General features: G+C 46.4%; 2 protein-coding genes across 3 annotated transcripts; one reads left to right on the forward strand and one right to left on the reverse strand.

Moving 5' to 3' along the window:
- Positions 1-244: 244 nt before the first annotated feature.
- Positions 245-11541, forward strand: LOC123110588 (factor of DNA methylation 1). Of its 2 annotated transcripts, XM_044531145.1 has the most exons (8): positions 271-383; positions 470-549; positions 639-1393; positions 1534-1715; positions 2383-2472; positions 2557-2844; positions 2935-3147; positions 11048-11541. In XM_044531145.1, exons 2-8 carry the CDS (start codon positions 521-523, stop codon positions 11276-11278), a joined length of 1788 nt encoding a protein of 595 aa, XP_044387080.1. In that variant the 5' UTR covers positions 271-383; positions 470-520; the 3' UTR covers positions 11279-11541. The 2 variants fall into 2 exon arrangements, with proteins under 2 accessions (XP_044387079.1, XP_044387080.1); XM_044531144.1 differs by having other exon boundaries at positions 245-549.
- Positions 11542-15309: 3768 nt separating this feature from the next.
- Positions 15310-22062, reverse strand: LOC123110589 (nucleolin 2-like). The gene is made up of 12 exons (XM_044531146.1): positions 19939-22062; positions 19718-19799; positions 19470-19541; positions 19301-19391; positions 18614-18862; positions 18410-18512; positions 18220-18292; positions 18054-18134; positions 17836-17919; positions 17698-17757; positions 17381-17600; positions 15310-17295 (listed from the first exon to the last, which is right to left on the reverse strand). Exons 6-11 carry the CDS (start codon positions 18424-18426, stop codon positions 17463-17465), a joined length of 453 nt encoding a protein of 150 aa, XP_044387081.1. The 5' UTR covers positions 18427-18512; positions 18614-18862; positions 19301-19391; positions 19470-19541; positions 19718-19799; positions 19939-22062; the 3' UTR covers positions 15310-17295; positions 17381-17462.
- Positions 22063-23737: the final 1675 nt, after the last annotated feature.

Below are 23737 nucleotides of genomic sequence, written 5' to 3' on the forward strand. Positions count from 1 at the left end.
AAGGTAATGAAATGTCGTCCAATATACAGGTTGGGTGACGCTGTTCTTGTCTAATTGCAGCATCTTATTGAAGCCTTGGTGGTACAGCATACGTATTAAAGAATTTACCATGAAATTTGAGGTAGTTCTTAATCGCAGGACGTATTAAAGAACTGTAGGCCGATAAGATGTGGACACGTGGACGGGTGCAGAGGCTTGAGGAGTGTGGCAGAGAGAGCAAGGTGGCCCGGCTGCACCATGGGTCGGACGGACGCTTACCCGATTTGGCCATTTCGTCCTCTCGATCGCCTGCTCGATCGATCACGGGATCATCATTCATTCACCTCCTCCGCCTCTCCGCTTTGCTCTGCTCGGCTACAGCACCTCGCCGGCGCCGAGGCAAGGTGAGCCCAACCCCTCGGACTCGCTCGCCTCCCCCTTCCTCCGAACGGCATTGGACCGACCGATCCTTACTGGGCAGTAAACCTAGGTTGGTTGGCGGCGGGGGCGGCGTCGGTCTGGCCAGCAGGCGCCCGGGTCCATGGACTCCGGCGAGGCACCTGATGAGCGGTACGTGATGCTTTCCCCCTCCCTGAGATTTCGCTCCATACCCGAGAGGCGGCTGCAATTGAGCGTCTTTCCTTTCCCCATTTCGGTAGGATTCGCGAGGAAGGGGGTTTCCGGAGGAGCGACCGGAGTGCCAGCGATACCCTGACTCGGCGTCACGCAGATGGAGCAGGCTCAGACGCTAATGGGCATGACCGCGGCCTCACCAAGCGCGCGAAGGACGAAGTGCCGGACTCACCGGAGCCGCCGCCGGCCGTGGGGCCTCGCCGTGTCCAGAGCAGAGAGGAGCAGTTCGTGTGGCCGTGGATGGGCGTGCTGGCCAACGTGCCCACCGAGCGGAGAGGCGGGCGGCAGATCGGGGAGAGCGGGAACCGGCTCAAGGAGCAGCTCGCCGCCTTCTGCCCGCACAAGGTCGTGCCTCTGTGGAGCCACAGAGGCCACACCGGGAACGCCATCGTCGAGTTCGGGAAGGACTATGCCTCTCTCGGCAATGGTCTCAAATTTGAGAGTCACTTTGAGGCACAGGGCCGTGGCAAACTTAGCTGGGAGGCGAGCAGGTGCCGAGGAGCGCCGGAGATGATGTTCGGGTGGGTTGCAAGGGCCGACGATCGACGGAGGCCGGGGCTGATCGGGGAGTACCTGCAGAGGAATGGCGATGTGAAGTCCGTTGCAGAGCTTGAGAGCGAAGGGACGCGCAAGACTGACAAGCTGGTGGCCAATTTGGCCAGCCAGATTGAGGTGAAGGCCAAGCATGTCCAGGAGCTTGAGTCCAAGTACAGTGAGAGGACTACCTCGATGGACAGGGTGATGGAAGAGAAGGAGCTCATGCTCCAGCGATACAACGATGGTTAGTTGGTTGCAAACTCTTTCTGTTCATATGCTCTGTTATTATGACAGAACAACATATATGCATTTCTCTCCTTTGAGCATTGGGAGGGACCTTTCAGTTATTTAATGCCTTCTGAACTTGCATTGCATTGTGACCAGAAATCCACAAGATGCAGCAGCTTGCTCGTCGGCACTCTCAGATGATTATCAATGAGAATCAGAAGGTCCGTTCGGAGCTGGATTCCAAGATGCAGGATCTTGAGCTCAAATCCAAGCAGCTCGATGAGCTTGCTGTGCGTAGCGAATCTGACATAAGGAATCTCGAGAAGGAGAAGGAAAAGGTACGCACCGGATGTCTCCCATAAAAATATGATATATGGAAATTAGTTTTGTGTCACCTCTTTTTGTTTGTTACGAATGATGGTTCATTGTTTCGGTGCTTCTTTCTAGATTACGCTGCAAGAAAAAATCACCACAAAATTGCTTTGTAGAAAATATTTCCTGTGTTCAGAACCTATTGTTTGGAGAATCATAATTACAGAGTTTTTGTTTGGAGAATCATAATTACAGAGTTCCACTTCCACTAGGCCTAAACATAAAAAACCTATGTGCTCCACTAGGCTTAAACACAAAAAACACTACCCTAGTGTTCTTTCTGTTACTACTTCTTGTGCTGTGTCTGCCAGAGAAACCAAAAACATATTGCGTTAAGATGGGATTAATCCAGAGAGAAACCTGAGGGGGGGGAAATGATGAGGTGATCAGATCCCATGTCCATCTGACAGAAACACATGCCATTGAAAAAATGTGTCTTTCTGTTTACTTTTTTTTTGTCGTTCGACATTTCGATCTAGAACATTTCAACAATTTGAGCAAAATGCATGGAACTTGTTTTTTAATCTCTAGAGAGGGCATCGTGGTAGGTAGGTAAACATGTAGATGCCGTTAGGTACCCCCTACTCAGTGTTTCTGCATAACACTCATGTCAGGCTGTTGTGGTGAATACAGAACATGATCAAGGCAAAATATCTCAAGATGGCAACATTGGAGCAACAGAAGGCCGACGAAATGGTCCTGAAGCTTGTGGAAAAACACAAGGTTTGTGCCTTGATATATTGTTTCACTTGACTTCTTTAGATGCTAATTCATATGACTGACTTTGCTGGAAATGGCAAACTGTAGAGGGAGAAACAAGCTGCTGTAGATGAGATTATCAAGTTAGAGCAGAAACTGGATGCCAGACAAAAGCTTGAGTTAAAAATAAAACATCTGCAGGGAAAATTGAATGTTATGAAGCATATGCCAGGCGAGGAAGACTTTGAATCAAAGAGGAAAATTGATGAACTTAGCAAGGAGCTGCAGGAGAAGTATGATGAAATAAATGAGATGGAATCACTCCATGGGGCTCTGCTTATTAAGGAAAGGATGAGCAACGATGAGTTGCAAGATGCTCGGAAGAAGCTAATAGATGTAAGGCAACTCATTTATTGTGCACTTGCACTTGTCTAGTATTTTTTTTTTGTATTTACATCTTCGAGCTATCTGTCACATATGCTGTAGGGTTTGTTGGATGTCACAACTGGCCGAGCAAATATAGGCATTAAAAGAATGGGTGATCTTGATCTGAAATCATTTGCGATTGCCTGCAAACGTAAAATGGCAAAAGAAGATGCAGAAGTTACTGCCTCCATTCTTTGTTCAAAGTGGGAGGATGAGATTAGAAATCCAGAATGGCACCCTTTTAAAGTTGTTGTGGATGGCGGCAAAGCGAAGGTAATAATCTCTTCAATCTTGCTTTTACACACTTTTCTCTTCTCTAATAGCTTGTAATCTTGAGTTGCCAATTTCGTAGTGAATTTCCAGTTCTGCAAACAGTAACATGGTACGTCTATGAAATTGTGGTGAAAGATGAGAATCTGAGGCACCAACTTACTCCCCTAGATATTCTTACATTGATCTAAAGGGACATAAGTGTTGGATAAACAACAACTAGTATTCACCGAGGACCAAAGGCCATTACATATACATGTGTGGTAAAGTGCAGAAAACCCCTTATACAATGGGGATAAACCAAAAAGGGGCTATACACATCTAACACCCCCCCCCCCTCAAACTCATGGTGGATCAACAACACTGAGTTTGGAGAGAAGAAAACTATGTTGCACTCGAGTCTATGCCTTCGTGAAGAAGTCGGCCAACTGTAACTCAGAGGGCACATAGTGAAGAGCGAGAGTCTGATCCTGCACAGTAGCACACACAAAGTGGGCATCCACACCGATGTGCTTGGTGAGCTCATGTTTTACCGGGTCACGCGCAATACTGATAGCACCGGTACTGTCTGACAGTAAGGGAGTCGAGGTAGTAGCAGACACACCAAAATCCTCAAGTAGCCACCGTAACCAGATCACCTCAGCCGTCAACATAGCCATTGCTCGCAACTCAGCCTCTGTACTCGAGCGAGAAACTACAGTCTGTTTCTTTGTCTTCCAGGCAATGAGAGAGCCACCAAGGAAGACACAATAAGCAGACAGCGAGCGGCGATCAGAGGGATCACTAGCCCATGTAGCATCAGAGTAGGCCTGGAGCTCAAGAGAGCTGGAGCGGGGAAAGAAAAGGCGATGAGAGATCGTGCCACGAAGATATCAGAGAACACGAAAGAGATGACTATAGTGGACAGAGGTGCGTGCTGAAACAAACTGACTCGGTATGTGAACAGGATAGGAGATGTTAGGACGCGTAACGGCAAGGTAGACAAGGCTGCCAACGAGGTGACAATAGCGAGTGGGATTAGGAAGAGGGTCACCGTCAGAGGCACGAAGCTGAACACTGAGCTCCATAGGAGTCACAATAGTGCGCTCATCACCAAGAGTAGCACGAGCAAGAAGATCATGAATATATTTTTCCTGGAAGATGTAGAAGCCATCAAAGGTCGAGGAGATCTCAATCCCAAGAAAATATCGAAGTAGACCAAGATCAGTCATGAGGAACTGGTCGCGAAGGCGGGCCTTAACAAAGGCAATATAGTCAGAGTCGTCACCAGTGATGATCATGTCATCAACATAGAGAAGGAGAAGAGTCCGACCACGAGGAGACGTGTGAACAAACAACGCGGGGTCATGATCACTAGGCAAGAAACCAGCGGCAGTCACCACAGAGGCGAAACGCTCGAACCAGGCGCGAGGGGCCTGTTTAAGACCATAGAGGGAGCGGCGTTACAGACCAGACCATCAGGAGCATAGTACCCCGGTGGTGCCTGCATATAAATCTCCTCATGCAAATCGCCATTGAGAAAGGCGTTCTGAACGTCAAGCTGAGACACAGGCCAATGACGAACAGAAGCCACAACAAGGAGAGTGCGGATAGTGGTCATGTGGGCCACAGGAGCGAAAGTCTCATCATAATCACGCCCATGTTCCTGCTGAAAGCCACGAGCCACAAGACGAGCTTTGTAGCGCTCAAGAGAACCATCGGAGCGAGTCTTAATCTTATAGACCCACTTGCACGTGATGGGACGAACACCAGAAGGGGGAGGAACCAGATCCCACGTGCCATTGCGCTCAAGCGTCGCAAGCTCCTCAGCCATCGCAAGCTGCCATTCAGGCTCAGTCATGGCAGCCCGATAGGTGGTGGGCTCAGCAATGGCAGAGAGACCATACTGGTCAGGAGAATAGCGACTGGGTGGGGGACAAGGCCTAACGCGAAGGTTATGGACCAGTGAGGCGTGAGAGGAGAAACACCGTAAGTAGAGGGTACATTAGTAGGATCATCCACAACACGAGGACGACGAGTGTAGTGGAGAGGAAAGGGGGAGTGAGGGCGAAAGACTGGGAAGGAGGGTGGGGAGGGAGAGGAGGAGGAGGAGGGAGGTGATGGTGGTACTGGTGGTGTAGGGAGACTCATCGGGGGAGAGGGAAAACAGGAGGCACAGAGGGAGATGTGTCGGGAAGGAGGAAAAAAGAGATATCTTCCACGGAAAAGCTCGAGGAGGAGGGACGCGGATAGTAAGAGCGAGACTCATCAAAAGTCACATCACGCGAAATGCGCAGTCGGCGACCAACAGGATCCCAACAACGATAGCCCTTGTGCTCATCACTGTAGCAAGAAAAACACACTCAACTGACTGAGCAATCAACTTGGTTCGTTCTCGCGGAGCAAGAAGAATATAGCACACGCATCCAAACATACGAAGAGGAGAGTAGTCCGGAGAGCGACCAGAGACGCTCCATAGGAATACCACCCTTCAAGGCAGCCGATGGCTGAATGTTAATGAGGTGGGTGGATGCGGAAACAGCCTCAGCCCAAAAATGGGGTGGAAGAAAGGCGGCGATCATCATCGTCCGAGCCGTCTCAACCAAATGGCGATGTTTGCGTTCAGCAACGCCATTCTGAGGATGGGAACTAGGGCAAGAGTACCCTGCTCCACAAGAAAACCACGCAACATGTGAGAGATATACTCTCCAGCTGAGTCAGCACAGAAGATACGGACAGGCGTGGAGAATTGAGTGCGAACCATGGCAGCAAAACACTTGTATATGGAGAGAACCTCGCTGCGAGATTTCATACAATAAAGCCAAGTGTAGCGAGAGAAATCATCAATAAACAAAACATAGTAGCGATGACCCCCTTTCGAGTCAAAAGGAGCAGGACCCCATACATCAGAATGAACTAAGTCAAGAGGACGCTGAGATACAGACTCACTGGTAGGATAAGGTAACTGAGTCTGTTTGCCAAGCCTACAACCATCACAATGCAACGAAACATCACCAGAGACAGATCCTAAGACGCCTTGGTGAACTAATGAGGACAAGTGAGAGCCACAGATGTGACCAAGTCGATGATGCCACTGCTGGAAGGACGCAGAAGAGGAGGCAGCTAGAGCATGAGAGCTGGCATATGTGGTAGCAGCGGAAGGAACACAAAGCCATTCAACCTCCCAAAGGCCCTCAGACTCACGGCGCCGAGGCCCAGCGCCAACTAGAGCCTGAGTGCGATGATCCTGAACAGAACAAGAGTCGGCATCAAGAATGACACGACAGCCAGAATCAGTAAGTTGGGCAGCAGAAAAGAGATTTATGGCAAGACGAGGAACATGAGAAACACTAGGAACCGAAAAGGACGGAGTGGAAAGGATGCCACGACTAGTAACAGGAAGAGGTGTGCCATCGGCAGTGAGAACATTAAGAGGAAAATCAAGAGGTCGAAGAGAAGATAAAGCAGAAGAATCAGAAGACATATGAAAAGAAGCTCCAGAATCCAGAACCCACGAGGATGTACCTGACTGAGTAGGCTCCGGCGGGGGCGGAGTGGTGGTGGCAGTCACAGTGGCAACACAATCCGTCGAGGGAGAACCAAAGGAAGCGAACATGCACTTGAGCCGCACAATATCCTGGTTAGTGAGCGACGAAGTCGAGGAAGACGCACGAGTCCCACTAGAAGAAGAGCGTTTCACGTCTTTCCGCTTCTTGTGACAATCAGACTCTGGGTGACCTGGCCTGTTGCAGTAGCCACAGAAGGTGTGCGAGCGCGACCGACCCTCTCCTGAAGAAGGAGGATAACTCGCCCCCCTGGAGGTGTGGGCAGGAGCGGTGGAGTGGTGAGGCGAGCAGATGACACAGGAGCTCGGGCAGCAAGAACCGTGGGAACCACAAGCAGACCAGCAGAACAAAGGCATGTCTCCTCAGCACGAATCTCTGCAAGCACCTCCGAAAAAGCAACACGACCACGAGCAAGTAGGTGAGCACGCCGAGGCTCAAACTCGGGACGAAGTCGAGATAAGAACTCATGGAGGCGATGAAACTCCAAGTCTGACCGCACAGTCTGGCAACAACGGCAAGTGCCACAAACAGCTGTCCTGAGAGAGTCAAGTTGATGCCAGATGGCAGAGCTCTATGATTAGAACTCATCAACAGAAGAGTCACCCTGCTGAAGAGCGTGCTCCTGACACACCACAAATAAGTAGAGAGCATCACCAGATGGCTGATAGCGCTGACAAAGATAGGACCACATCGCAGCAACAGTACCGAGACCCATGAACTCAGATGCAAGCTGAGGTAAAAACTCACAGTGAGAATAGCAGCAGCTCGAGCATCATCATTGCACCACTGAGTGTAAGCAGACAAATCATCTCGATAAGTAGAAAGAGCATCTGAGTAGGCGGATACCTGCTGATCATAAGCATCAACTGCAACATCGTCAAGGGCCTTGGCTGTATCCGGATCAGCCTGAGAAGTATCAGCAGCAAGAACAGGCGGCACCGACGGGATAGGAGCCACAGGAGCAACAGGGCAAGGCGGACAGGGAACCTCGCCAGAGAGAACACCCCACAGGAGAAGACCACGCATGTGGATGCGCATGAAACCCACAAACTTGGCATAGTTGGTGCCATCAAAGATCACCGAGCACCGAGGAACAACCACATAGCCCGACGAAGACATGACGAGCTCACTGTTTTTTTGGAATAGATTGCTACACGGGGTCAACCAGCCCAAGGAACAGCCAGGCCGAACAAGAGCAGGAGCACTCTGTACGAGCGGCCAAGCGAGAGATGGCCGAGGCGAGGAAGGCCAAGCGGAGCAGGGGGTGCCGGCGGCCGGCCGGCAGGAGGCGGCGGCGGCGGCCGGGCCGAGCCTGGCAGCGGAGAAGGACTGGGCGGCCGGGTCCGCGGCAAGAAGGACCGGCAGGAGGCGGCGGCCTGTTGTAGTAGGTGACCGACAGGAGGTTCGGCCTGGCCGTGGAGCAGACCGGGGCGGCCGGATCCGCGGCAAGAAGGACCGGCAGGAGGTGATAACCCACAAGTATAGGGGATCAATTGTAGCCTCTTTCAATAAGTAAGAGTGTCGAACCCAATGAGGAGCTAAATGTAGAACAAATATTCCCTCAAGTTCTATCGACCACCGATACAACTCTACACACGCTTAACGTTCGCTTTACCTAGAACAAGTATGAAACTAGAAGTACTTTGTAGGTGTTGTTGGGTAGGTTTGCAAGAATATAAAGAGCACGTAAATAAAAGCTAGGGGCTGTTTAGGTAAAGAAGCAATAAAGTTAGTATAGCGAGTGTGGAAAAGCGGTGGTAGGAGTTGCGAAATTGTCCCTAAGCAATTGACTACTTTACCAGACCGATAGCAAGTTTTATGTGGGAGAGGCCACTGCTAGCATGTCATCCCTGACTTGGAATTCTATGCACTTATGATTGGAACTATTAGCAAGCATCCGCAACTACTAACGTTCATTAAGGTAAAACCCAACCATAGCATTAAGATATATTGGCCCCCCTTCAATCCCATATGCATCAATTTCTATGCTAGGTTGAAGCTTCTGTCACTCTTGCCCTCCAATACACAGTCCTATCAACATACAACTAACCCTATGGTGTGATCCACGCGCACGCTCATATGATGGGCACCAAAGGACAACAACATAACCACAAGCAAATTAAACCAATCATAACAATTCATCAATTACCAATAGGACAACGAAAATCTACTCGGACATCATAGGATGGCAACACATCATTGGATAATAATATGAAGCATAAAGCACCATGTTCAAGTAGAGGGTACAGTGGGTTGCGGGAGAGTGGACCGTTGTAGATAGATGGGGGAAGGTGATAGAGATGTTGGTGAAGATGACGGAGGTGTTGGTGTAGATCACGGTGATGATGATGGCCCCGGCGGCGTTCCAGCGCCACCAGGAGAGAGGGGGAGAGAGCCCCCCTTCTTCTTCTTCTTCTTCCTTGACCTTCTCCCTAGATGGGAGAAGGGTTTCCCCTCTGGTCCATGGTCTCCATGGTATGGGAGGGGCGAGAGCCCCTCCGAGATTGGATTTGTCTCTCTGTCTCTCTCTGTTTCTGCGTTCCTGATTATGCCCTTTCACCGTTTCTTATATATCCGGATATCCGTAACTCCGATTGGATTGAAACCTTCAACACGATTTTTTTTCGGAAATTAGCTTTCTTGCGGCAAAAGAAGAGAAGCAACTGCCTTACGGGGTGCCCACGAGGGTCAGGGCCGCGCCCCCTGCCTCGTGGGCCCCTCGAGCATCATCTCGCGTCGATTCTTCTTCCCAAAAATCATAAATATTCCAAAAATATTCTCCGTCCGTTTTTATCCCGTTTGGACTCCGGTTGATATGGATTTTCTGCGAAACAAAAAACATGCAACAAACAGGAATTGGCGCTGGGCACTGGATCAATATGTTAGTCCCGAAAATAGTATAAAAAGTTGCCAAAAGTATGTAAAAGTTGTAGAATATTGGCATGGAACAATCAAAAATTATAGATACGACGGAGACGTATCAGGAGGCGGCGGCGGCCAGGCCGAGCCTGGCCGTGGAGCAGACCGGGGTGGCCGGATCCGCGGCTAGGAGGGCCGGGGCGGCCGGATCCGCAGCGAGGAGGACCACGCGGAGCTTGGGGCGAGGGCGACTGGCCAGTCAGGAGGCGGCTGCGACCGGGCCGGACCAGGCCCAGTGGGCGGATCGGCCGGATTCGCAACGAGGAGGGGCAGATGCGACAGCGGCCTAAACGGGCAGCGAGCACCAACAGCCGGACGGCAAGGGGACGGATCGGGGGAGGAGCTAGCACGGAGTTGCAGCGTGCGGGAGAGAGGGGAACCTAACATCTGATACCATGTTGGATAAACAGCAACTAGTATTCACTGAGGGCCAAAGGCCATTACATATACATGTGTGGTAAAGTGCAGAAAACCCCGTATACAATAGGGATGAACCGAAAAGGGCTATACACATCTAACAATACGTAGCAAAAATTCTCACATTAGTAAGAAGGAAATACCTAATCTGTTGATCAAAGTATTATTGAGGTAGAATTTGCCACAGTACAAAGATTGGACTTACCAAGTTAATGTCTCCGAATAGTGTTATATTCTTCGAATCTTGCTGTATTTGAGCTTGTTCCGTTAATATTAGTTGCATTACCAGTTCATATCCTTGCAAAAAAGAGAGGAGGAAAACAAGAAACTGTCAGCCACCAAGTGTCACCAGCTATATTCTTGTGTTCGTTGACTAATCTAGTTTTTCTTGGGAGTTTAAAAGATCTTATTTTTCATATCATGGCGTGGTTGTAAGCTACCACATGATGGTCTTCACAATTAATCAGTTTGCCAGTCATATTAGGCTGTGCCATGAATAATTATGTTTTTGTGCAATAGTTAATATTCGATGGATGCTTGATGAACAAATCTGACAATTCGGTCATATGCTTACAGTAACTGGTTGGCTAAGTTTCATTTACTTAAGATGGCACCTTGTGCAGAGTTCAGTACCTTGTGCAGAGTTCAGTCATATGCATAGCATCTTATTGAAAAATAATTGATTTGTATTTACTCAAGACTCGCTTTCGTCCTTTTGTCACTTTTCTCTGAAGTTGACGGTCAGTTCTATACCAGTTAAGTTATATGTAATTCGTCAGCTCTAGGAGCAGAGTGCATCTAGTATTTGCTGCTGGACTCGTGTGTTGGGCAATGGAACTTGTGACTAAAATGCTTGCCACAACACAAGCATGAAATGGTTGGTCCCTGTGTATGTGTATTTTGGTGTAGTTTTTCACCATGATGCATTACAACATAATGAACGTGCTTTACACTAATACTCTGTTCATATCCGAAATGAAGCAATGTCGTTTATCTAACGGTGTGTATGCTTTGTTTGTCAGGAGATTCTCCGTGAGGACGATGAGAAGCTGCGGGAGCTGAAGGAGAAGTACGGTGAGGAGGTGTGCACCCTGGTGACGAAGGCGCTGCTGGAGGTGAACGAGTACAACCCGAGCGGGCGCTACTCGGTGCCGGAGCTGTGGAACTTCAAGGAAGACCGGAAGGCGACACTCAAGGAGGTGGTGGAGTTCGTCCTCAAGCAGTGGCGCGCCCTCAAGAAGAGGAAGCGCTGAGCTGAGCACGCTGTTGCGACTGAAGCAGAGTAGTGAGATACCGAACCTAGAGCAGCTGCTGCTGCACTGACGTCCCATATTCCTATTGTCTGATGAACAAACAATTTAGGTCTGACACTGATAACCTTTGTCTGTTGTGTTCTCTCATGAACGATGATCGACTCTTGATGTTGGTGAACCTACGGTTGGTTGTCGGAGTTTAATGGCCGGATTATTCAGTGAATGCTGCTAATTTGAGATTCTGAAGTGGCATTTTAGGACCATGTATTTTGTGTCAGGCTGCTAATCTGGGTGGGTGATTTGGCTGGTGTGATTGCCTGGTGCTCGGTATGCCTAACAATGATCATGCCCCTTTCTGGATCGGAGCAGTTTCGATAGCTAGGGTATGGTTCGTCGCAAATCTCTGAAAAGGGGGGAAAGTGCAGCACGCGTGAACCATGGCATATGCGCCATAAGAGGAACTGCATGTGTTTTGATTTGGTTCGCAGAAGATGGATGCTCATTTCAGGTAAAGCCACTGGCTTACATAGCTCAGCGGAAAACGGTAAGAAGGTAAACAGTACGACACGGTGAAATTTAACAGTAACGGTAAATCATGTTTCAGCCGTTGGATCGTGCCGCGAGCCTCGATCTGGACCATCCGTTCACTGAAGGCTTGAAAACTGCTAACTGAAGGTGTTGTGGAGGCCCTGGAACAGAGTTTGGTCTGACAATGCACCCTTTGCTGCTATGCCTAATTTGAGCTCGGACGCCAAGTCTGGTACGTAGTTATCTGGAATCAGACAGAACCCACTATCTCGCCATGTCTGTTGCCGCCGCCATTGCCGGGAAACTGTCTCACCAATCCGAAAAAGTCTGAGCATCTTCAGTACTCGGATTAGACACAGTGTGCATAGCCAGGACCCTGCTACTCCATCCAAGACTTCGCCCAAGTACGCACTCTGGGTACACCTTGTTGAACTAGCCCATGCGCGCACGCGCGTACAAAAGCCTTGGAAGGGCCTCTACTTTCCACTCTGAATGGGGGTTGAATTTACTAACTTATAAAATCATCCCAAATTTTTATGGAGGTCGTCAAACCATTGTTTCTAACTCTGATGAATTACTAACTCACGATTCCGGTGCAAGTCGTTGAATTATTCCTAGCACGTGCGCACGTATATACTCTCTCCGTCCCATAATGTAAGATGTTTGATGGGACAGAGGGAGTACTAGACATACAAAAGGTCGCTTTTTGTTCCATCCCGTTGGTCCATGGTGTCCCGTCCCTTTCCAGATGAATGTAGTAATAATATTGAGAGGAAGATATATTGACTGCAAGCCCCAGCTCCAATCGGTCACAACCAATCAACCATGGCTCTCTTTCTCATGCCCTGCCGTGCCGTTAATTCACCTTTATTTGACTCACGAGGGAAAATGTGCGATAACGAAGAAACACCGTTTCATCAGCCTAGAAACCACCAGATTATTCATGTGCAAAATTTTCTTCGGTACAGCTTTAATTAATTTTTTTTATATTATTTGTAATTGAGTGGTTTCTCAAAAAAATAAAAAAATTCAAGGGGCAACCATCATTTTCATCTAACAGTACGTGCATATTGAGATTGCAGCTTATCATCAAGATATCTTCAATATTACTCCATTCAACCCGAAAGCGACACAGCATGGACCAACGGAGTAGAAACAAAAATGACCTTTGTTATGTACTACCTCTGTCCTGGTTTATTAGTTTCCTATGTAATTTGTGCTAAATTTTGATCAAAAATTTAACGAAAACAATATTAGTGCATGTCAACAAAAATTATATCGTTGAATTCGTATTTAAACATAGTTTTCAATGATATAATTTTTGGTGACATGCATGAACATTTTATTAGTTAAATTTATAGTCAAAATTTGACACGGATTACAATAAGGACCTCCCTCCGTCCGGGTGTATAAGTCATTCGCGTAGTTCTAGGTCATCAATTTGAGGAATTAAATATGTGTTATATGTCATGAAAAGTATATCACTAGATTTCCACGCGGATGTAGTTTCTAAATATATATTTTTTGTCACATATAATACATATTTAGATAGTTAAATTATCGACCTAGAACTACGCGAATGACTTATACACCGGGACGGAGGTAGTAGTACTTCTTAAAGCTTGATATCCTGTTCAGAGTGCCAAACAATCCATTGACTTTGACGACTTTGATGGCATCATTTCTGGACATCAGCTAAACCAGCGTTGCAAACCCTGTTAACTCGTGGAATCTGAAGAGTTGTATGCACTTGGTTTTCTGTCCACCAAGGGACGACACACGACTTCACCATTTGGAAGATTGGTGGAGCAAGAGTATTTTGAACCGAGATAAAGCTTGCCTTTCACAATTTATTTGCCGAAGTGATGATTTGTGGAATGTGTGGAAGGAGCGGATCGGACGAACCTTCAACGAAATCACACTTACTATTGTGCTCGATGTGGTTTATCTTGTAAAGGAAGACGTTGACCAAAGATGGTTAGCTCTCACACTAGATATGAAGTTCACGTTCTTCTTTTTCTTTTCTTTTCTATCTTTTTTTCCTATCTCCATGTAATATTTTTGTACTCCTTTTTCCCATGTCCCTATGTTGAAATGGGCAGTGCCCCCCCCCCCCCTAAATGGTAGTATGATTTTGGTAAATCAAATACTCCAGGCTTTGTCCCTGTGTTGATAAAATGGGCAGAGCCCCAGACTTTCCTGTTTTTCTTTTAAAAAAACTTCTCATTCTGCGTGACGAATTTGGTAAATTCAATTGTTCAAATAACCTGGGCTTCATAATTCACTAGTTTGCGTAGACTTTGAGCGAAGTTGATCAATTACTCTTTTTATGTGAGAAGGTTTATACATGCCTTTTACCTTTAACTAAAAGAAAAATATTATAATCACAACATTGTACTAGGACACCTATTCACAAGAATGGTTTAGCTGTGGTCTTCACTCTTGATTCTCCCAGACCAAGCTCCTTTGAGCTAGAGACACCAGTGGTCTCATTTGCTGCAACACAGAGGCGATAATCAGCAATGTAATTTACATATTTATGAATCTTCATTCGTACTTTGGTTGCGATCTCATTAAAAAGATCATCCGCAACCTGGAATGACAAAAGTACAAAAGTAAGAAATGGCAGTCTTGCTGAACTTAGAACAGAAGTACATGTTCTGCTAAACCTAGCTAAATAAGTCCATGCAATGACAACAAACCTTCAGAAGAACTTCTGTCAACACACGTGTAATTTCCTTGTTGATTGCTGCCATCCATGCCGCTTCGACTTCATCCTGCAAATGATTCAAGTCCAGTACATCGATTTGAAATGAGGGCCATGTTAATATCCAAGTCGAATATGAACAGGAACAAAAAGGATTAACTTTTCAGTAACTAGCATCCTATGTTTCCACCAGATCCGAAAGAAGTGAACATGTGTACAGATGCAAAAAGACACTGCTCGGGAAAAATGATTACAGGAATTAGGAGATTTGCCGGTACAATAATACAGTATGACAAGCACTCAAGTCTCAAGTAAATGATATCCAGGTTGCTTCACTGACAAATCTGGAAAAAATTGACACATAGCCATGCCATTTCTCTCACTTATGAAATCACTGTTCTTCAGAAATTGCTATATAAACATTAAAAGACAATAGACGGAAGTAGGTAAATTATTTAGTTTCTCAAAGCCACCAGGCACTAACCTCCACTCAGTCTAACAGCCCAACCTTTCTATCATGATTAAATTAGTTCACTTTGATTTACAAAAGTTGTCCAAATATTATTATGCATTTAAAGTCCGCCACATTACTACTCCCTCCGTTCCTAAATATTTGTCTTTCTAGAGATTTCAACAAGTGACTACATACGAAGCAAAATGAGTGAATCTACACTCTAAAATATGTCTATATACATCCGTATGTGGTAGTCCATTTGAAATCTCTAGAAAGACAAATATTTAGGAACGGAGGGAGTACTTAGCTTTAAACCCGTTAACTTGGACATGGTACTATTCGTACTGAAATAAATCATTAGGGGCAGATTTTTGCATGCAAGTGAATCACAATAGGGCAGATTAATAGTGTAATATGCACTACACTAATAATTAGACCATAAGAAGAAGCCCATCGCTAGTGTCCCATATGTCCTGCAAATTATTTATACCTTGGCACCACTTGTAAACAAGTAATGTGGAGGTGGTTCTGAATCAGCAGGCCTTATACAATTTGGGAAGAGGTAACGTTTGTCCCCTTAACACCACAAGTATTGGACAATTTTGTCTGCAGCATCATCAGTAATTTCTCAAGAGGCTCAATTTCATATACCGGGATCAGGTAGCTATACAGATCCATAAATTCAATACCAACTTCTCCTTTAAAAGCACGCCGAGTAAGAAGATGCCGTTTTATGCTTGAGAATTTCCTTGACTCCAGCCAATGGACCGTGGTTAATAAATAGGATGCTTCCCATGTCGAATCTCATGCCGACGCCGGGGCGCTTCATTAGGATCCAAAACTAACCACAGAAAACCATACAAAACAGAAAAAATAAATCAAGCAAAACGTACCAGGAACATATTGAGCGGCACTTAGAACAGATCGACCAGAAGATCCACCGCCAGAAGCAGCATCAGGAATATATTCAGAGTGACTTAGAACAGATCGACCAGAAGATCTAACGCCAGGACTTTATAGGCAGCAGAAGAAAAAAGAAAGGAACACACCCGTACCACCGGAAGAGCCCAGAAAAATCAGCCCAAACAAACTGATATACAAATATGATACGTGGCAAACAAGGAGAAACAGTCAAAACCAGAAAGCACATGTCACCTATGATGGAAACAATCAAAATTCACACACAGAAGTAAAACAAAGCACCATACACGTCATGCTGACAAGGCACCGTAAAAAATTTCAGAAAAAGGGAGAAAAATCAAACCCTTATAGGCCTAGATTCTTAGTTACTCGCTTCCCTGTGGTATCATATAAGAAAAACACTGACCTCGTACAACTTTAGAAAGGAATCACATGCAAACAAATTATGTGAAGATTCACTATCGATTAGGATAGTAACCTAGACTGTGTAATTTCTATCGACACGCGTAATGCAAACAATACAAAGGAGGTAACTGCAGCTCCCTCCACATTTTCACATCCGGGCTTGGGACCGGCAAAGGCAGTGTTAGGCCCCAACAATATAAAACAAGTTATACACAACCAATCATTCAACAAAGCATACAAACCACACCATCAAGCAAATGCAATATTCACACAGTCACACAAACACACACAGAGAGAGTCAAGCACACAAACAATCAAGCCACACACAGTCACACACACAGTCAAGCCACACACACAGAGAAAGAGAGAGAGAGTCAAGCCACACACAGTCGCTTCCCTTTGGTATCGTATAAGAAAAACACTGACCTCGTACAACTTCAGAAAGGAATCACATGCAAAGAAATTATGTGAAGATTCACTATTCGATTAGGACAGTAACCTAGACTGTGTAATTTCTATCGACACTCGTAATGCAAACAATACAAAGGAGGTAACTGCAGCTCCCTCCACATTTTCACATCCGGGCTTGGGACCGGCAAAGGCAGTGTTAGGCCCCAACAATATAAAACACAAATTATACACAACCAATCATTCAACAAAGCATACAAACCACACCATCAAGCAAATGCAATATTCACACAGAGTCACACAAACACACACAGAGAGAGTCAAGCACATAAACAATCAAGCCACACAGTCACACACATAGTCAAGCCACACACACACACAGAGAGTCAAGCCAGACACACAGAGTCAAGCCACACACAGTCACACACACAGAATGGAGCGCTTGAACACAAGAAACAGACAAAGCAAGGGGCACAAATGGAAAGCTAACACATGCAAGACCGAAGTAAACTCAGAAAGCTATAAAGAATTTCCAGAACTTGAATGAGTAAACTGATTTCTCTAGAGGGGTGAGGGTGATTCAGATCTTCGTTCCTGAAATTAGGAAGCTAGTTAGAAGCTGATTACCATCAAACATAAGTGGAAAAATTACAACAGCATAAATATACTCAAACCATACTTGATTTTGCTTGGACTTTCACATTGACACCGATTGATCGTTTTCATCATCACTGCTGGAGCTCTCTTCAGAACTGTCGTCATCACCACTGCTTTCTTTCTTGGCAACCTAAGAGACCAAAATCTTCAGATGAAAAAGCAAACACCAAAAATTCCTTAGGCTTCTTTAGTGCAGGCTCTTCATCACTCTCATCAGAACTATCATCAGAATCATCCTTGGACTGCAAATATTGAATTACATCAAGATGAATTAATGTACAACAAATATCACAGAAGGCAATGCTTTAAAGAAAATAAAATTTTAAAAATAATGCGTACATGTTCACTCTTTTTCTCTGTTGTCAGAAGCCTCTTAGCAGGAATAGTAGATTTTGCTGGCTGCAAAACATTGGAAGGAATTTTAAACATTGCACAACAAAAAAGTGACCAGGAGTAAGCAAGTAGCAGAACACTTACTTCATCAGAATCGGAATCCGAGTCATTATCTGAGCTACCACTAGATTCTTCTTTCTTTACAGAAACTGTTTTAGCAGTGGTATCCTGGACATAGAAAGGAACCGCATTAGAAAGATGGCATAGACAAAAGATTTGCTAGAAACAAAACAATGTTTAAGAAATACAAATGTCACACAAGATAAGTTACCAAGAGTAAACAAGTACAACAGAGAACTTACTTCTTCAGAATCTGAATCTGAGTCGGAATCTGAGCTATCACTAGATTCTTTATTCTTCTTAACTGGTTTAGCAGTGGTATCCTGGAAATATATTGAAAATGTTAGTATCACATTATAAAGACAGAATAATGAAGCCTTAGTTTTCATATAACTAGTAGACTGATACCTCCTCAGAGTCAGAATCAGAACTTTCACTAGATTCTACTACTTTCTTGGCTACTGGTTTTTTAGTGGCTATCCTGCAAACTCCACAGAATTAGAAGACAAGATTAGGGGAATGGTAAGTGAAGGAAATATGTTTTATGCTTTTGTAATTATCTCACGTAGACATGCATTGCTAGAAATATGATTCTTACCTCATCTGATGAATCATCAGAATCACTGTCAGAGCCGTCCAATTCCTGCTTTTTCTTTTGTGCAGTAGCAACCCGCAGAATTCTTCACTTCGGTAGCTGGCTTCTGAAAACGAAGTGAAACATGGTGAAATCAGGCAAAAAGATAATTAAAAATGCTATTAAATGATGAAGCTTCCACTTCAAAATTGGTAGGTAAATGAATACCTCAGTCAGAGCTTTCAGAATCAGAACTTTCATTGGATTCTGCAAGAGGCAAAAACTTACAGGATCACCAAAGTATAAGATATCAGCAAGAGGCAAAAACTAACCGTCCAGCACCGCGTTTGCCACATCAGTTGCCTCCGCGCGAGCAGGCCTTAGGTTGTCCGTCATACTGACCAAAACATGAGTAACAACAGCAGGCTTTCCAGCCATGTTGCACTTGTGCAGAGCAGACTTCTGAAATAAGAACACCTAAAGAACGAACAAAAGTAGTGCTCAATACAGACCCTTGATTTTTGTTTAAAAAAAGAGCAAATCTAAGTAAAGCACATAAAACCATCACTAAGATTCATGCAAATGGGGAAAATACATGTTAATCAAGCAAAATGCCTTCACAACTGCCAAGGGCACTCACAATGCTTCTCTTAGAAAGATGGCATAGTCAAAATGCTGATGTGGTACTGTAATAATTAAGAAAGAATGAGAGTGGAGCTGTATGTTCATATAGATATGGCTCTTAGCTCGTTTTCTTGCACTCCCTGTTTTCCTACTCTTTAATTTTCTCCACAATGCAACATCATTTAGATACAACCCTTAAGAAACAATGCATTGGGGTGATTCTCTCTAATTTTTTCACTACTAGGACGACACGTTAAGAGATAATGCATTGCGAAGGTTGAGATAACCAACCTTTTCAGGTGGAAGATCAATTCCAAAAGTTTCCTCTTGACAGAATTATACCATCTGCTTCTTCCAGGATCTCATCAAAATGGTTCAAGCCCTGCAAGGAATAAGGAGTCAATAGGTGGTAAACAAATCCAAGTTGCTCAGGAATGTTGAAGGAATATCTTGAAATTACCTCCACATTCTCAATTTTGGCAAAAATCAGAGTTTGGCTAAGATCACCTAACTTTGAGAGGAACTCCCATACCTATTGCAGGAAAAAAAATACTCTATCAACATTAGGAACATTTTTCCAAAGTATGAAATGCAAACAAACATGTGATACTATTCAACCCAATATCAATATAAAAAAATGCAATCTGTTGGGAAAGATGGCACTGTGAAGTAGTACACTCTAAATATCTGACATAATGAGTTACTTACTTGCCACACATCTTCTGCATGCCTTGTATAAGAAAGAGAGAGGAAGTCAATCTTGGTTGGGGAACCCTATTTTTCTCATAACCTGAAAGTGGTGCATGCTCATAAAGTCATATAATGGGTTACAGCAAGGAGCTCCAGTTTCACGATTTTTTTTAATATGTAAAGCCGAGTCGTCAAGTTAATACAAAGAGCAAAAGAGATTCTTGGGAGGAGTTCCTTACATCTTTATCCTCATCAGACAGCGTGGGCATGTCGATATGGATCGAGCAGTGCAATGTGAAGACATAATCACAAAAAAGTTTTAAAAAAAGAATAGTCAGTCTACACTATACAAGTAATAGGTGATCAGGAACTACCAATACCAAGTTAGCATACATGATTATTCGTCAAGATACGAGTTCGCATTCAACAAACAGCAATCAATCATGCCACAACAATATAAAACACAAGTTATACAACCAATCATTCAACAAAGCATACAAGCCACACCATCAAGCAAATGCAATATTCACAGAGTCACACACACACAGTCAAGCCACACACAAATTCACCATCAAGCCACAGACGGTCAAGCCACACACACACAGAGTCAAGCCACACATATTCACCATCAAGCCACACACACACACAATCAAGCCACACACACACACACAATCAAGCCACACACACACACAGTCAAGCCACATATATTCACCATCAAGCCACACACAGACACACACAGAATGGAGCGCTTGCACACAAGAAACATACTTAGATAGGGGCACAAACAGAAAGCTAATACATGCAAGCCCGAAGTAATCTCAGAAAGCTATAAAGTTAGCAGCATTGATAAAAAAACATGTGATGAACAAACTTTCACAGATAAATAAATTCTGGAGTTATGCTCACAGCAGAATTATATGCCCAGGTGTGTAATGACAAAATTCTGGAGTTATGCTCTTTTATCTAGAACAAAGTCTAAGGGGAACTAACTAGCAGCACCTCATCTAGTACTCGTATCATGATCAGTTAAATGGAAATAGCAACATGAGGAAGAAAAGAAGGCCACATGGTTTGCACTCTTGTAAAACTTTCTGTCTAAATGGTTTGCACCCCTTAATACACATCACCATATATGGGAACATGAGCAAAGCATGACAAGAAGTAAGCAATTGAAAATAACATAGTAACACCCTGAACATCCATCAAGTAGAATGAGAATCGACAGATGGCCAACAATCCAATTTCAATCAAAATAACCGATCTGAACAACGCAACATTTGAGATCCGAACATCCATCAAGTAGCATCAAAGGGCGCATGCGTTTGAGATATGAAAGTAACCGACGAACAGCGCAGGTGACCGAACAGAGGAACCGATCTGAACGAGCACGATAAACAGCAATCCAATTTCAAAAGCAAGACGTGAGCGTCTCTCGGATAACAGAAGCGCACGCAGAAGTTTCTCAAACAGACTTGTTAGTTCGCAAACCAGAAGACCCAAACCGACCGACCGCTCGCTTCCTACACGGATACCCCCGATGAGACGGCACGAAGAACACGCGAGAGCATCAGTGTAAAGAACCCAGCAGCAACACAGGGGATCGAGCAGAATCAAATCAGACATGATTCCAAACGGACTAGGATGAGAACGAGCAAAATCAAATCAAGACGCGATTCTATCTAAATTGACGACGGCGAGGACAAGAAAAATCAAAACAGACGCGATTCTGATCTAAACGGGCGACGGGGAGGACGAGCAGAATCAAATCACACGCAACTCTACACTGACGACGGCGATGACGAGCAAAATCAACTCGGAAGCGATTCTAAACGGACGACAAGGAGGACGAGCAGAATCGAATCACACGCGACTCTAAACTGGCGACAGCGAGGACGAGCAAAATCAACTCGGGACCGATGCTAAACGGGCGACGGCGAGGACGAGCAAAATGAAACCAGACGCGATTTCTATCTAAACGGATGAACCGAGGACGAGCAAAATCAATCAAATCAGACGCGCTTCAAAACACACGAATCGAGGACGAGCAATTCTTTCTAGTATAAACGGACAAGACGAGCGAGGAGGAGCAAGATGAAACCAGACGCGGGAGGAGGAGAGGCAGGAGTCGAGGACGAATCGAGGCGAGAGGCATGGCCTGGGCGAAGAGAGGAGGAGCGGACGACCAAAGGGCGCGCCTTTATAGCCGGGGCAGAGGCGGTTGCGGCAGCCGGAGGCTTGTCCTTGCGGACGCGGCTTCGCCGAGGTGGCATGCGTGGCGTGGCGTGGCGGCGGATATAGAAGGAGAGTGGAGGTGGGGGCTTGGGGCTGGATCCGGAGCGGGAGCGGGGTGGGCAGGAGGAGGTCGGTGGCGGCGCGTCCGTCTCGAATCGGGAGCGGAACGGGAGATTTCTAACTAGGGTACTCGGGGGATATACGTACTCGGGACGGGAGTTGCAACGGTCCAGGTGATGACGTGTCTTTTCTCTTCTTCTTTTTTTGAGTGACGAAAACAAATGTGTGTTATTTTTACTACTGAAAAAAATGTGTTCGGGTTAGGAAAACGCTACTATTGCCAAAAAAGAAAAGGAATAAAAACACCACGTCCATAGATGCTACATGGAACGAAAACATTCACAATGTACTTCTCATTTCGTTGGCACCAACTTCATAGAATAGCTAGGACGCAATCTGAGTTGATCGAAAACTCGTCTCGCCCGATAGTGTGCGCAAGGGTGTGAACCCTAGCTTTTGTCGCTTCCCTCCCCCTCCTCGCCTTCCCTTCCCTTCGTCGTCGCCGGCAAGCCCAGTCAGTGTAGGCGGCAAGGCGGGGGGGGGGGGGGGGGGCATTTCTCCCCTCCCAATAGTGTGCCCAGTGCGGGGCGGCACCGTGTCGAGGGTGCGGCGACAGCAAGTCAGATGGGCGTGCCGGCAGCATGGGCAGATGGCGGGGCTGCGACGGCTGCGCGGATTCCGAAGGTGTGGTGGTGCGTGCTCAATGGGCCAGCGTTGGTCTGGATAGCGGCGGCCTTGCCGGTCTGGTGTGTTGAGCGGCGCAGGTCGGGTAGGCATGGGCCGACGGTTATGGCCCTGCCTTCAGGCGATCATGGTTGTTGGCGGGGGGGGGGGGGTATGCTGCAGGCGAGTAGTGGTGGCCCTAATCCATCGAGGGATATGGCCGGGTGCTACAGGCGTGGTGCAAGGGAGATGCTCGAGGTCATCAATGAATCTGGTTGGCCTTGGATGCTCCTCGCGGCTCCGGTGGGCGGATGGCTAGGTCGTGGCAGGGATCTCCCCTTGCCCGGTCTAGTTCGGTCATCACGGGGTGGCTACAATCGATCGGCGGGTGAGTCGCTGCGGCTTGGGCGGCGGCGGTTGGCAGCAGGGTGCGGGTGCTGGTGGTGCCTCTCTTATTCCAGGTCCGGGTCGGCGGTGCAGGGTGCTCATGCGGCGAAGATGGCCAAGACTTGGAGCCCGTGCTCGGGCAGATGGGTTTGGCCTGGGATTGGTTAGATCTCCACTCCGGGTAGATGATGGTGGGCCCAGTCTAGGTGGTGCCCATGGGCGACGAGGTCCCTCTTCTCGTGGGTACAGTGGTTGATGGTGGTGGTCAGGACATCGCGAGTCCATCAGGCAGATTGGCGTCGAAGACCATAGATATGGTGTCGTGTGAGCATGCTCGGCGGCGACCATTGGTAGCCACGGAGTTGTGTCTCCCTCGGTCCACCGGGACTAGTTGTACCATGGAGGTGTCAATCCAGACTTAGTGGTTGATGTTGGGCTAGGAGTAAAAGGAGATGCCTTTTACTCCTCCTACCGGGGTGGGTGCACCGTGATGTGGGCGAATGGTTATGGCTTGGACATGGATCCCGGGGTGGCAGCCCCGGGTGGCAGTTTGCATGTTTTGGATCTCTAGTGGGGAACACTACGGCGGTGGTGCCTGTTTGTCTTGGACGTGTGGGCAATGGGACGGGTACAGGCGGGTGGATCGGGTGTCTTCTTTGTCTTTGCAGTGGTGACGCTCTGATCCGGATCTGGGGG

This window comes from Triticum aestivum, chromosome 5B (genome assembly GCF_018294505.1).
Source record: "Triticum aestivum cultivar Chinese Spring chromosome 5B, IWGSC CS RefSeq v2.1, whole genome shotgun sequence".
Taxonomy (NCBI): domain Eukaryota; kingdom Viridiplantae; phylum Streptophyta; class Magnoliopsida; order Poales; family Poaceae; genus Triticum; species Triticum aestivum.